Consider the following 15,582-nt stretch of genomic DNA (forward strand, 5'->3'; position numbering starts at 1 on the left):
TTATATACACATATATAATTTTAATAGTTTATTGACATACAATTCACATACCATATAATTCAATAATTTAAAATAATAAAAAGTTGTGCAATTATCAGCACAATCCAGTTTAGAACATTTTTTAATTCTTGCGATCATTAGTAGTAGTTCCTCATTTCCCCCCAGGAGCTCTGGTAGCATAGTGGTGATGCATTGGGCTACTAACCACAAGGTCCACAGTTCAAAACCACCAGCCTCTTCAGAAGAGGAAGACAGAGTTAAGGGTCTCAGAAACTCACAAGGGAAGTGTTACCCTGTCCTGTAGGGTCACTATGAATCAGCATCAATTCGATGCCAGTTTGATTTGGTTTTGGTATTTCCCCCTGTGGCAGTTACATCATCTTTTGTCAACTTGAGCGAGGGGGTGGAGTCCAGCCTGTCAATCAGGTCATAGCCAATGAGGCCTCTGTGTGGACATGGACTATTCCTGAGGATTCTGGAACTACTGTCTTCCCCTAGAAGTGGGGTACACACTCTCTCTGCTTCGTCTTCTTGATGATAAGCCAGATGGATCTGTGCTGATGGAGCCAACGCCATGATGGAGCTGGAGGAGCCATGTGGAGACCCCTGCCAGTAGAGAGATGCTTCCACTGCCACTGGATCCACAAGGCTTTCCACCCACTGACCTGTGATCTTCCTGCAGTTGGCATCATTGTGTGTGTTGCATGAGTCTGAAGGGGAAGTTATAGACTGGCATTGGACATATGGGCTAATATTGGACTTATGGGCTTGATCTGGGATGTTTTCTTTATATGCAATTGTTCTTTATAGAAAGCTCTTTCTTACACACATATGAGTGTCTCTGTATTTGTTTCTCTAGTCATCCCAGACTAACACCACCACCAGCCCCAACCTTCCTTCCCATAACCCAAAGAAAAATTAATCCAGTTACTGTCTCAATAGATTGACCTAACTTGGATTTCATATAAACATATATTATATTAAGAAAACTAGAATAACAAAATAAGACACAGAAAACCCTCAATTTCAAAGAAAGCAGAAAATAATAAAAGCTGGAACAAATTGAAAATGGGCCAAAGGAAAGAATAAATGATTTGGTGTTGGAAAGCAAGGATGTTACTTTGAGGACTAAGATGCACTTGACCCATTTTAGGATGGTAAGCCAGAGTATTTTCAATGACTTCATATGCAGGTGAAAGTTGGTCAGTGAATAAAGAAGACCAAAGACTCAGAGCATTTGAACTCTGGTGTTGGGGGCGGATATTAAAAGTACCATGAACTGTCAAAAGAAGAAACAAACCTGGGGGAGGAAGTACAGCCAGAATGCCCCATGGAGGCAAGAATGGTGAGACTGTGTCTCACGCACTTTAGACATGCCATCAGGAGAGACTGGTCCCTGGAGAAGGTAAAGTAGCGGGGCAGAGAAAAAGAGGAAGGCCCGCGATAAATGGACTGACAAGGTGGCTGCAAAAGAGAACTCAAGCATAGGAACAATTGTGAGGATGGTGCAGGACCTGGCAGTGTTGCTTTCTGTTGTACATAGGGTCACTATGGGTCAGAACCAACTTGACAACACCTAATAACAACAACCACAAAACTCAGCCACTTTCCAATGCACTCTATCTGATCAGAAGGTTATTCATACCTCTGCCCAATGGTCAGATGATTTGGGGCATTCTCTGTCATCCACAGACTTCTGTAAAACAGGTGCTTAGAATTTAAATCCTAGTACTGTTCTCTCCTCTCATCTTGGATTTTATTATTTACAATCCTTGGATCGCACAGGCTGGTGTGGCTCTTCCATGTGAATTTAACTGACGTGTCACTTAGATGAATGTTTGGTTTAAGACAAGCTGGGCACCATCCAATTTTGTCACACATTTTTCTATAACACCCATATCCTCAGTAATCTTCAAGGCACGTATCAAGTTGGGCCACATCATAAGAGTTGTTCGTAGATTAATGGAACCAGGTAATATTGATGGAACTTTCCAGCACAGACATTGAAACGCACAAGTCATCTTGGTTGTGGAAAGGCCACACTTCAATTGCCAACAATTTTACCAGCAATTCATCTAGCACTCCAGATTTTGGAAACTGTTTCTTTGTACTATTCTTTTAATATGTGGTGTCTCGGTCATCGAGCGTGGGAAGCATATTTTTTTTGTATGTGGAGAAGAAATTATTTTGAGCAAGACAAATAACTGCTTGATGGAAAAGTACAAATTTTATCAATCATTAACTATGTGTTAGTAGAATTCTCAACAATCTTGTTTTTCCACTCAACTCCTATTACTCGGTGTTCTCTATGAATTCAAAATGTGCTTTAAAAGTGATGAATACAGTGACTGGTGAAATTAAAAGTTTTATAATAGAGGTCACCAATAACTTAGTTCCAGTCTTTTAAAGATTAAAATACTTATCTGAACTTAGTTTGTTACAGCAAAAATATTGCATTGGGTAACATAGAGAGATTTTATAGTCAGAAATGAAACTAAACTCATTCCTTCAGTAACATTTGTGAAATTGAGATTTTTCTTTCTCTTTCAACCATCTTCCGAAAAACTATCTTGGGTCATATAATTGGGACTATTTTTGCCACAATACAAATCTAACAGCTGTAATTCTGAACAGCTAGTTAGTCACCCACTCAACCATGGAAAGCAGTCCTTTATAATTAAACACTAATAAAAACCTGAGTTTACAGTACTAGCTGAAGAGTATCATTAATAGTCTAAATTACGTATATAAAGGCAATCATTCTGCCCAGACTCAGGTATAGGATGATTAAAGAAGAACATGGGGTTTAAAATATATATATAATTCTACTAAGGCTTGCAATTTTTTAAGGCTTGCAATTCTATAAATATCTAACATTTATTCAGATGTTACTCAGAGTCAGATAAGAAAGCAAACCAACAAATGTTTCTCATTTTCACTAAATTGAGCATTAGGACATAGGAAAAGCATCTATCCAGATACAACTCAGATATCACTAATTTATTTCTTTCTAATGCCAAATCTGGACAAAATGACATGTAAAGGGAGTTATGAGAAGTTCTGTAAACACAATTTATATACTAAAAACAATGCAGATGATAATGGTTTTTGATTGGAATTCTCCATGTTTGGAGAGTTCTAGAATGTATAAAAAGGGGATTTCAAAAAGTTCATATCGACATGCCTCTACCTTTTCGTTTAATTTTTCCATGAACTTTCTGAAGTACCCTTGTCTATTATATAGTGCCAGCTCACTATGTTGTGATTTTCATTTTGAATCACATTGTGTTTCATTTCCTATCCAGAAACCTTTGTGAATCTGTGGTTCTGGACTAAACACTACTGCTCCAAGGATGGAGCTTCTCCTTGGAATCAAGCTGCTGTGTCCGAGCATAAATCCTAAGGACAGGCTAAAGGATTGGCCAGTCATCTCTCGGTCTCCATTATCAGCCTCCTCTGAAGGCTAACGTGGAAAGGAGATGTTACAGACCCTTACATTTTATTTACAACGCAGTCCTATGACACAATCCAGGCTACAGAATAATTCATTTCCTCACTTGCAAATAGAATTCTCTTCAATTTTTAAAAATCCGTTACTTTTAAAATTTTTTATATTTCCATGTACACTTAAAGGTAGTAAGAATTCCTTTTTTATGTATTAAATAAGTATTCTACTTGTCATTAGTTAAATAACCAAATGAAGATAGTATGATGGGGGGAGGGGGAGGAGTGGGAGAGGCGGAATCTTTCAAAGGCTTTCCAGAAACAGTTAATCTTGTTTCTTCCAAAGGTAGTAATAATATGCATAAAACACAAATAAAAAGAACTCATCAGAATTGCCGTCTGGAAACTTAATGAAAACATTTGGCAAGAAAATAGGCCATTTTCTACATAGGTCCATGAGAAAAATCATCTTTATGGATCAATTTCATAAATATAAAATGCAGACATATTTGGAAATTGTTAATGAAGCAAATGTTGATGTCTGGTAGTTGATTGAAGAAAAGTGAAATGCATGAACTATCCCCTGCAACCTTGACATTTACATAGTTTCCCTTAAATATTTCTTTTAATTCACTCTCACAGTACTTATGTTTCAGCTATGGGAAGTTCTTGTTTGGAGGTGAATATATTGAGCTATTGGCAAATTAAATTATTTATTTATTTTTTAAGCCAACATAATTATAAGACCAAGAATTCATTTTTACAGATGAACTTTGGAGTCAGAGAGACCTGGATTCAATTTCTAACTCTGTCACTTATGCATTACTATGTAGCAAGTAAGTCATGATTAATCAAGTTCCTTAACTTGCTGAATCCAAGTTTCCTTATTTGTGGAATAGAGAGAATCAGACCTTATGTACAGGAATACTGTTATTGGCATTAAATTATATAATGCGTTTTAAAAGTTATGTTGTTCACAAATATTATCATAAATATTTCCAAGGGAAAATATCGATGCAGATATTTTAATACTATAAAGAAAAATAATTTATTTTTTAAAGCGTTTCTACAATATTAGGGCAATAAAAACTAGTCAAAAAAACGAGCGTCGCTGTCTTATGATTCCATTGGATGCTGGCTGTAGTCTTGGGAAGGTTTGGAGACTGGTTTGTCCATGTGAAGTGGAAAGCTTATTTACTTATATGAAAATTAATAATAGTCATAAGTTTAAATGAAGGTCCTTTGAAGCTATGCTTCACTTACAAGGATGGATATGTTTAACTCCTCTAAAAATGATTTATTTTTCCAAATAAAAAGAATACAATTGCAAAGCAGAATGTGGTGTGGGAGAAATGCTATGCTGAGACCATGTCCAGAGCTGAGGCTCACACAGATTTAGGAGAGCTCTGGTATATCACTGAGCGATGCCTGCAGCTTCATTCTCAAGCCAGCGATGTGTAAATTATAGCACGTGGGGATGAGAAATCCACGTAGGAAAAGCAATGATTTAAGAAGTTAAATGCTGAATCATAACAGTATTATCCTCTGACCTTAAAGAGGCCAGGATACCAGTGTATTTTTTTAAGCAAACAAATGCTAAATGAGTTTGTTTCCATCCATCTTAACTTTGGTCAGTTTAATTGAAACTTAGACTGATTCAGGCTCTACAACAGTATGATACAGATAAGTAGACACTTTATACATCCGCAAACAAAACAAAACAAACTCCAACCCACTGACATCAAATTGATTCTCTCATAGCAACCCAATATAGGGTGTCTGAGAGTGTAAATGCCTATGGGAATATGCAGCCGGACCTTTCTCCAGAGGAGAAGCTTGTGGTTTCAAACCACTGACCTTGAGGTTAGCAGTTCAATGAGTAACTACAATTCTGACTCATAGGGACCATTTAAGATAGAAACTGCCCCTGTGGGTTTCTGGGACTGTAATTCTTTATGGGAATACGAACGTTTCATCTTCCTCCCACAGAGCAGCTAGTGGTTTTGAACTGCTGATCTTGTAGCTAGCAGCCCAATGTGTAACCAAATATTCCACCGGTGCTCCTTATCTGAAGTATTTAAAAAGAAAAGAAAAAAGCAAATTTCCTGCCCTGGAGTCAATTTCAGAGTAGAGCTGCCCCTGTGGGTTTCCAAGAGAGTAACTCTCTCCCACAGTAGAAAGCTTCCTTTTCTCTCCTGAGCAGAACCTGGTGGTTTCCAACAGCTTCCCTGGTAGTGAGTAGCTCAAAATTCTGAACATGTTATTAAAAAAATAAAGTGTGCATTTTAATGAGGTTGAAACTTGAACCATGGCATATAAATACATCTTAAAAAATAGACAACTTGGTAGAGGGACCTGAGCCAAGCAGGCAACATAGTTCAAATTTACAAGTAAGTAAAGTAGATTTTAAATGGTTAATAATACCACTATCCTTGTAATTAATAGCAATCTTATTAAAATATTAAAATCAAGTCCAAACATGAGGTCGCTTACTTGAATTATTCGGAATTCAATATTTTTGCTCCATTAAAGAACGTTTTTCAAAGTCTTTTTTGTGTGTATGCCAAACTAAAAAATTGGCATAAGTTAGTATTAGGGCGGGTGTCGTTCGCTTTCTGCCATTAAACAGGTTCATTTGTGAGCACTATCCCCCACCCCCGCTTTACAAGTGGATATGAAACCAAATGCTCAATCATCTTTCTAACTCATTTATTCCCTTATGGTTGTAAAATAACATCAACAAATAAAAAGGGACAATAGTCTAAAAATTAGGTCCAGAGATGGTGTCCCAAAATGTCACTTCTGGGTGCCCACTCTTTTTCATTTCTTTATGAACTATCATTCTGTACACCTGACGGGGTAAAAATTAGGTCATTTTTTCCTTTCTTTTCAAATCAAACTTGAAAACTTGCTTCCTTTGGGAATGGGGGCATTGATCTAGAAATGAAGCTTATACTGTTAAAAGCCATACCTACTCATCTAGCAAGCATTGTGTTGTATAAATATAAATATCCATGTAATATCACCAGCATCTGCATTAGACAAGGGAGCGAGACTAAGAGATGCACATAGAAGAAGGGAGGGGGAAACAAGGACCAGTAGTGTCTAGGCTTGCACTCTCCGTTTCTTCTGGTTATAGATTCATGATATTGTCTGCATGTGGAGACTTGACACATGGCCACACTACTAACCTATGGCTGTGCCCAGAGTGCTGTGTTCAAGCTAGAGTACTGCAGCACCCAAGCAGCTTAGCTCTGCAGACCATTGTAGGGTTCCACTTTAGCTGTGTAGTTTTCCCCTTTCCATACTACCTAGAAAAACTACATACAGCAGCACTGAGTGAGGCCAAGAGATCTTCCCTCCCCCGTGTGTGTGTATAGTGTCCTAGCTAAGCAAAGTTGCTAGGTCACAACTGGATGCTGAACAAGCACTCCTGGCCAAGAAATAATACACTTTGGGGAACAAAAGATACCAAATAAAAAAGATACAATCAGGTAATTGCTTTATGCAGTGAGACTCCATTTGAAGGATTAGACAGTTCACTGCAGTGGCTGTCAAGTTAGCAAGGCATCCTCCACAAACTATGGCCACTAATACTTTCCAGGTTATTTTTAAAAGAACTAATGCATCTTTTCAATGTGGAGGCCTTTAAAGGGTTGTGCAGACCATGTTCAAATTTTCCTCACAAGGTAAAATGATAGTATTCTGCTTATCTTATTGGTGTCCCCTAGGAAATCGTCTGATCTAACTAGTGGGGAAATAAACAGTCAGATTCAAATGTGATGGCTCCCGATGCAGTAACCACCCATCGGTGTGGGTCTTCGAAAGTCACACTCCCAAATGGAGAGGGGACCAGACAGAGCTCTTACGGAAGGGAGAAGCCCCTGGAGCATAAGGATCACTGGGCATATGGATCCTGAAGGTGTCCCTGATCCCAGAGCTCTGTTTAACCACTGCCTGCGGACACATCCCTGCATGGATGCTCGACCAAGGTAATATGCCATTTCTCATCGTCTGAAATTATTCAGCGACCTACTTTGTTCATTAGCGCTGTTGCCCTGCTCTCCACACAGAGTCAGACCCATGGTAAAGGAGCCTGTCAGCTCCATGGAATCATAAGCTTATTCCTCTTTTAATGGGAACATTTTTAAGGACGAGACCCAGCAACAACCTATAGATGCCTGTAAAACAGATCCTGCTTCGCTTCCTTTGTTTACCTTGGTCTTCCCCCTTCATTGACATGGTCAGAAGAGAAGATCAGAGGATTTATGATCGAAACCAAACACAGTAAGAACATTTCATGACAAACAAAAATGCAGCCACACTGCTCAATGCACCAAGATCGGCAGGACAGGATCGGGCAGGGAAAACCTTCAGGAGGAGAACCAGTAGATGAAACCTGAGGTTTACCCAGAACTAGTGATCTGCATCAAACATGTTCAGTCCGTGAGAGGGCTCGAGCTGAAGACCGAGTGGCGGGGTGAGGAACAAGAAGGGGAATGCCTGGGCCTTTGGGCACTAAACCAGCCCTGACCTTCTGCTGTGACAGGTGCTCAGAGTCACTGGGAGGAAAGAGGCACCTGGCTGAGACTGAAGATAGAACAGGAAGGAAAATAAAGACAAAATGAAGTGGAGGCAATTAATTTGGGAGGGGCTTTCTCAGGCAAAGACATGTACCCTGCTCAGGCATCTCCTCCCAATGCAGCAAATACAAACACGGCTCTGAGCTAGAGGCTGCAACGGAGCTTGGAAATGGTGCAGGGGGAGGATGGAGGGACGGGAGGATGAAGTTGCCTGTAACTGAGGCTGCCCCTTCCTGGCAACGGTTCCAGGTGGAGAGACCGGGGAAAGGGTTAAAAGGATGTTCCTCCGTACCTTTCTTTTCCGTTCCATACGTTCCCTGGGGATTTTCCGTTGTTTTTTTCTCTCTCTTTCCAGATTTTTCTCCTTTTCATCCAATTCTGCCTCTCGAACTTTTTTAATAGAAGCGGCGGCGTGAGCCATTTTGCAGGGGAATCCGCAGCAGCAGCAGCTGAGGATCAATGTCCCCTCTCCAGCAATCCAGGTGATTGGAGAGCTATCCAGAGAGGTGATTTCCCCCACCGAGCGGGTGGCTGGCAGCCAGAAAGAAGTCTCTCAAAATAATCCACTCCGCCCCCAGCTAGGTCATAATCTTGCTCCAGCCTCTGCAGCGCCCATCATTCACCGCAGCGTACCAAGGTCCCAAGGCGAGCCCCACCACCGGGACACACCTGCCCACATACGGGCGAAGGTGTGCACGCACACTGGGAAACGGTCCCAGGGGAGGCAGAGCACTAGCCTTCCAGCTCTTCAGCAATTGGGTGGCGGCAAGTGCAGAAACGCATCCTACTAGTTGGGGGGTGGGGAGGGTGGTGAGGAAGGAACCGTCCTTAGGCAAACATCACCAATTGGAACGGTCTCTGGGGACTCCTCCAGACCGTCTGTGTCTTCTGACTGGAGCCAGGGAGACGCCACCTCTGAGGAGCGCCAGGGGGTGGGGTGGGGGTGGGGTGGGTGCCGCTCCAACCACACCTCTGCAGGGCGAGAAGAAAATGGTGCAGTCTCGCTCAGCGACTCTGGGCTGCCGCCGCCGCCGCGGCCGTTGCTAAGGCGGCCCTGCTGTCGCGCACGACACGGATTCCCGAAGTCTTTGAATCACCCAGCCCGGCCCTTCCTCAAGGTTCCCTTAAAGCCCAGAAGCAGCGCTGCCGGCTTGCGGGAGGCGGCGCGGACGGAGTTCACCTGCCCGTGACCGTGCGGAGCAAGGCTGGGGCGTGCCGCGCCTGGTCCTCGCTATCACCGCCCGCCTGGGCGAGGCTGCACTCGGGCTGCTGGATGCAGGGGCCGCAGGGAGCGGTCAGAGAGCACACGGAATGATGCAGGCTCGGCGGGGCTGTCCTGGGATGAAGAGGTGGGGGGGCGGGGGGCAGAGAACAGCAGAAGGGCAGCAGCCTCACCCCTAAAACCCGCTCTCCATCGCTTTCACAGAGGGCCAGGGGTGCTCCCTTGCAATGCCCGAGGTTTTCCTTAAAGACGAAATGGACTGCAGAAGCAATGGGGTGAGTGAAGTACAGCAGAAATGAGATTCCTGGGTGTTGCTGCACAGACTCAGTGAAAATGGGAGGGGGAATCCCACCTGCTAACGTGAAAAGATGAAGTGCTGCGGCGCCTGCCAGCTTCATGCATTGCACCTGCCCAGAGTTCACTACACTTTTATCGAGAGGCTAAAGAAAACCACTCCCAGCTTCTTCACTCACAGGCATGTCGAAACAGAAACCCTAATGGCGCTCAGGGTGAAGCTCCCGGGCAGAAAGCAGAGGCTGTCTGCTTCCTAAAGATTTACAGTCTCACAAATTCAATTTAGCACCGCCCTGGTGGTGTAGTGGTTATGCGCTTGGATGCTCACTGAAAGGTCAACAGTTCAAAACCACCAGATGCTCAGCAAGAGAACGAGGAGACTTTCTATTCCTGTAAAGAACTGCAGCCTCGGAAACCCACAGAGGCAGTTCTCCCCTGTCCTATAGGGTCCAGATGAGTTGGCAAGACTAGAGGGCAGTAAGTTTGGTTTGATTTTTTGATGAGTCAGAATGGGAGTCCTAGCAGCTACTGCGCTACCAACTGAACTACTAACTGCAGGGTAAATGATTCAAACCCACCATCTGCTCTGTGGGAGAAAGATGAGGCTGTCTAGTTTTATACAGATTTAAGGTTTCGGAAACCCAAAGTGGCAGGTCTACTCTGCCCTGTAAGGTGACCATGAGTCGGAATCAACCTGATATCAAATGAATCCGAATAGATTTGATGACAGCGAGTTTAGCTTTTGGTTTTATAAGTGGAGACAATAAGTTTAACACTGGAATTGTTATGGAGTAAACACATTAGATTATGGAAAAACACTCTCTGACCCAGCCCCCAAACATACATCCAAAAAACCTGTCTCATTGTATAAGGAAATATTTTTGCTATGTATAAGCAGAGTTAAACAATATGTTCTGATTCGACATATATCCTCTAATTAAGTAGAAAATTAAAATATCATTTGAAAAGGTCCCCTTGGTAATTGATGTTTTAGCATTCTAGACTTTAGAAAGTGCCTTCCTAGGTAAGTCAACAATAATAAGTCTCATTTCTTGTACTTCATGAAGAGGATACATCTCTAACTCTTCTAAGAAGGAAGATACGAATCTATTTTATGATGGTGGTCCCTGGTAGGGCTGTCTCCTAAGCATCGGATTGCTAATCACAGGGTCCGTTCAAAATCCCTTCAAAATGAACAGCTGCTCTGCAGGCGAAAGACGAGGCTGTCTGTCCCCATAAAGATGTACAATGCTTGGGCACTCTATCTAGGGTCCTTATGAGTTACAATCAACTCAGCAGTAGTGGGGTTTTTGTTGTATTGGTGATGGTTTGGGGTGGGTAATCCCTAGATCGATCATTTCATGATACTGTAATTTTTAATTGTTTTTTACTTTAGCTTAAGTAATAGTCATGAATCTAATAAGATTAAATATCTTACAAATAAGCAAATGCATCCCCCCTGTGGGATCCCAACCCAAACACCAAATCCACGTCCATCCAGTCGATACCGACTCACAAGAGACCTCTATAGGCCAGGGTAGCACTGCCCTGTGCATTCTGGGAATGGAGCCTTTGCGTTTAGTATCACGAAGAGTAACCACCAGGGCCCCAGGGCATTGTTGTGGCATAAGCAAGTACTAGCCTGGTGACAGGAGGACTCATGCATGGTTCAAACAATGTGAAATCAACATGATGAGTATTTCACACACAAGGTCCGTGTTTTATATACAAAGAATCTCTCTGAACAACACAGAATGAATCTTCCAAATATAAAGCATTCAATCGGTTATTATCCAAGCCTTCCAAGCTCTTTTCTCGGGAAAAGTCATTGACATATTTACCAAGAAACACAAATAAATATCCAGCCCTCCTGGGAAGATGATGTGTGGGTTTCAGAAACCAGCCTGTATCCCCCTAACCAGGTGAATCATCCCCTGACACTTGAGAGAACATATTTCAAACAGTTTTTCCTCTGAGGTGCTTCAAAAGAATTAGCCCTTCTGGTGTCAAAACAGTCATTAGGAGGGAGGGTGGTTCAGACAAACCAGCAAGAGGGGAACACAGGGTGTTCCTAATACCATCTGGCATTCTTGTCTCATCTAAGTTCTTAAAAAAACCTAACTTTACAGCCAAGCAAATCTCCCTTGATTCATGGATAGCCTAATACGCAATCCCAACAAAATGTGACTGAGTCTGCTACCGTGGTTTCTGTTAAGGAAGGTAACGCTTCCGGACATCATCTGGCATAACACCTCTTACACTTCCCTTTACAGTGTGCTTAAATATGTCAGAGAGCGTTCTCCCTTCCACAGATCTGTCAATAGGAAAGTGAAGAATCTCAAGCGCAGTTAGAAAAGAAGGCGCTATCAAAAGCATTCACTTATTTCATAAACTCAATAGATCCCTTTGTAAAGTAGGACACAGTCAGTATAATTGAAGTATTTTCAGCCAGGAAAATAGTTTCTTCTATTAAAAAACACCCAACCCTCATTGCCACCAAGCCATAGGGACCGTATAGGCTGGGGCAGAAGTAGCCCTGTGAGTTTCCAAGACTGTAACTCTTTATGAGAGTAGAAAGCCCCTTTTTCTTTCATAGGGTGGCTGGTGGTTTTGAACTGCTGACCTAGCAATTAGCAATCAAACTTGTAATCACTATGCCACCAGGGCTCCTATTAGTATCTTACATAGCCATGAAAATTACATATTTTTAAATTTCCGATTTTTAAAAAATTCTTAGGCACATCTATAGAGTCTTGGTCTCCAAGACTCCCTCTAATTCATCATAAAGCAGTAGGTGAACTCTTCTCCTTTCTCTGTCTAATGAAGGAAAGGCAATGAATCAGATGTTTCTTAACATTCTTAATTTGATGGACAAAAATACTTCACCAAGTGCTGTGAATGGCAAACTTTTCAAACAATAATTACATTTCTTTGCTTATATTTTCTTGTCAGATCTTTGAAGGTAACAGCGAAGCAAAGTTACTCTGTTTAATTACATGAAAGGCTTCTTTCAAACAACCTTCCCCAGCCTGTTCAAACATTCTACCTTAAAAGAAGCCATTCAAAAAACTCATTGCACACTCTACTACTCCAGTCAACTCTTAGACAGTGAGTACACACATTGTTTAAAGTGAAATAAACTACTGACACATCCTTTTTAGTGTATTATATATATATATATATATATATATATATATATATATATATATATATATATATATATATATATCCCTCAATTTGGAACATATTGCTCTCATATGAGATGGTTACTAATATGCAACCCATTTTGAAATGTTAGGCATATCAGACATTCCTGTGCAATGATAACTAACTTATTCAATCATTAAACTAATTTATTCAATCACAAGCAATTGAAAAAAATGCTTCCTTAAATCAACCCTTCTGATAAATTAGTATTGCTCAAACTTTCTTGTAATTTCCATTTGACCAGAAGGCAAGGAGCCACCGTGAATTTGCTGAGAAAAATTGGTCACTCACCAGCTGACCTCTGCCCAGACAGGGCACCAGCTTCCAGTCCCAGGAGCTGAGAGCCATTTAAAAGATGCGTGCACCTCATGAAAGGGGTCTTCCCATCAAGTCTTCAGCCGAGTATAACACTGGCTGAATTTTGAACTTGTAGCCAAAGCTGTTTCCTTTCACAAAGCATCATGGCCATCAGTGAGCTAGGCTTGTGTCTGCCTTCAAAGGTAGGAATGCGCTGTCATTTACATTTACACTGGAGAAGCCCGGCGGCGGCGTAGATAGATCGCCCTTCAGAGAGGGCATACTTCATTTTAAAGACAGGAGAGAAAATGGCCATTTGCTGTCCTCAGTGTCCAGCATTCCATTGATCAGAACCCAAAGAGTATCCTCTGCAGACATCGGGCATCAGTCAGGCCATCCCTCAAAACAACTGAGCCAGCCATATGCACCTCCAGCCTCCTCCTCACCCCACTCCTCGACCCAGGAGAAGCAACTGTGCAATTAAACAACCTAGATTGCCGCTCGAGTGGGCAACAAAGCAGATGCGCTGCCAAGATGGTCAAAACAGCACCTCGTCAGGAAATAACAGAGGAAAATTAAAATGTGCGCACTTGAGTTAGGCGTTCATTCCCCTCAATTTCAACAGCGCTTGTCCAAATTTGAAACTTTGGGTGTAGCCTGAGGCTGATGAATGGCTAGTACATGGAATGAGGGACTACATTGCAGATAGCCATAATTTGTTATTCCTGAAGCCGAATCCCCCAAAACCAAATTGATGACACAAAATTATCAAAGTCCAGCTTGCTAATAATAAACAGATTGCTACTTTCAGCTGATAGCGATGTTTCTGCAGGGAGGGGTTTGGGCTAACACTAAAATGCCCGAAGGGTATGGTTCTTCTATTTCTGCCTGAGGAGAGGAAGTAGCACCCAGTTTTACAACACCAGCTCTAAGGTAAGAGAGGTGGTCTCTATATTGTGGAACTGAGATGCTGAAGTGACCTCAAATCCCAGCCTTCCTGCTTCTGAAACAAACTCTTAACTCCTTTGGTGATTGGAAGCATTCCCAGCTCCACACCAGGATCCACACAGCAGGAGTGGAAAGCTGCCCTCCGGAGGTTCCTTTTACGTCCCAAAGGTAAAGGCTCACAAAGCCTCCCGTCATAAAGAATCTCTTGCTGTCACCCTGACCTCACTCTAGAAGGGCCTGTGCTTGACTGGCAGCCAAGAAGGCAGGAAAAAGCGCAAAGAAGGTGCATTTGGGCCGGGCTGGGGAAGGGAGTGCCTAAGAGAAGAGCTCCAGTTCCAAGGGAAAGATGGCTCCTAAACACAGCTTGGGTCCCTTACAGACCTCTTCAATCCCTGACCCGGCCAATCATCCCCAAGCTTGAGCCCAGGTGGCCACAGACAAGCATGCCTTAGCTTTGTCCCTGCTTATCGGAGTTTGTGTGACGCAAACAGGATTTGCTCATGATGAAAAGTCTTCTGGCAGAAAAGCCTTTCACTGCGGCTTCTCCAGCAAAGACCGCTCTGATGGGAAATGAAGAAATAAATTAATTCATGAATCAAGAAGACCTAAGAATGCCAAAGTCTTCCTTTTGGTCTACTGTTCAGAAGCTCGGATGGAGTGCATAAAAATTAATCGTGACATTTGTCTTTTAAAACTTTTTAAAAAATAAAAGCGTTCTTGTGGTCTTCATCTCAGTACGGTACAGCTTCTATCTATAGGGACGTCGTGTCATCAGATATCGCTACTGAAAACAAAAGTTTTTCCCCAGTGGAGGTAAGAATCTAGGCATTAGAAATAAAATATTTTCATCTATCCTAAGAAACTTCAGTCATATCACGCAGTTACTGCAGCTTACTAACATCCAGGTATTTAATAGTAAACTTCCTGTATGAGCCCCTAATAGAACGTTTATAAATAAATAAATAAACTATTTCCAACACCTAGTTTGAAAGTAGGAAACGATTTCTAAATATCCTCAAACATCTTCTCAGGCTTATTCCATTCGTATACACATTATTTCATTTTGAGATTCTCAGATATTTTATCCTGAAATGCACGCAGATTTTGGACAAGATAGACTCGTGGTCTTTTAGAGATTCAAACCTTGGCGCTACTTTCCAATGCCTACTCACTGTCTCTTTAAGACGCTGTTGAAGGTGATTCTAAAAGTCAGTGGAGAAAAATGAAAAGATTATGCAATTCTTCTCCCCGCATATTTTGTGAAGCTTTCTTGTGTAACTTCTCCTGTTGGTGTCTAATAGTTTTACATAGAGGCTGTAATATATTTTTTAGTCTTTTTACTCTGGGCAATAAAAAAAGCGGTGCTGTGCAGTTTAAATATGAAAAATCAATCACAAATCTGTTAGGCTGTCGAGATTCCTTGACAATGGTTTTATATGCTTATTTATGTGCTGCCTTTTATCCAGAAATAAATATATCCTTTTACTTTACAAACGATATTTTTGCCCAGGAATTACATGTTAATAGTTAGTACCTCAAAGGAACCAATTTTATTGGCCAAAGAGAAGGAGAAGGGAAGGACAATCA

The 15,582-nt window shown here is 41.8% G+C and overlaps 1 protein-coding gene across 14 annotated transcripts in view; it reads right to left on the reverse strand.

Moving 5' to 3' along the window:
- ANK2 (ankyrin 2) overlaps window positions 1-15,582 on the reverse strand; it is a 648,733-nt gene that overhangs the window by 302,529 nt on the left and 330,622 nt on the right. For 4 of the 14 annotated variants that reach the window (XM_075543902.1, XM_075543896.1, XM_075543899.1 and 1 more), the window contains exon 1: window positions 8,320-8,576. The exons of 1 other annotated variant lie outside the window; for it this stretch is intronic. In XM_075543902.1, the coding sequence (XP_075400017.1) occupies window positions 8,320-8,448 (129 nt within the window). In that variant the 5' untranslated portion in view covers window positions 8,449-8,576. Of the gene's footprint in view, window positions 1-8,319; window positions 8,695-15,582 lie in introns of those variants that run through there. 9 more of the 14 variants (XM_075543904.1, XM_075543898.1, XM_075543901.1 and 6 more) reach the window with 4 other exon arrangements.

The sequence above is a fragment of the Tenrec ecaudatus genome, chromosome 3 (assembly GCF_050624435.1).
Source record: "Tenrec ecaudatus isolate mTenEca1 chromosome 3, mTenEca1.hap1, whole genome shotgun sequence".
Lineage (NCBI taxonomy): Eukaryota > Metazoa > Chordata > Mammalia > Afrosoricida > Tenrecidae > Tenrec > Tenrec ecaudatus.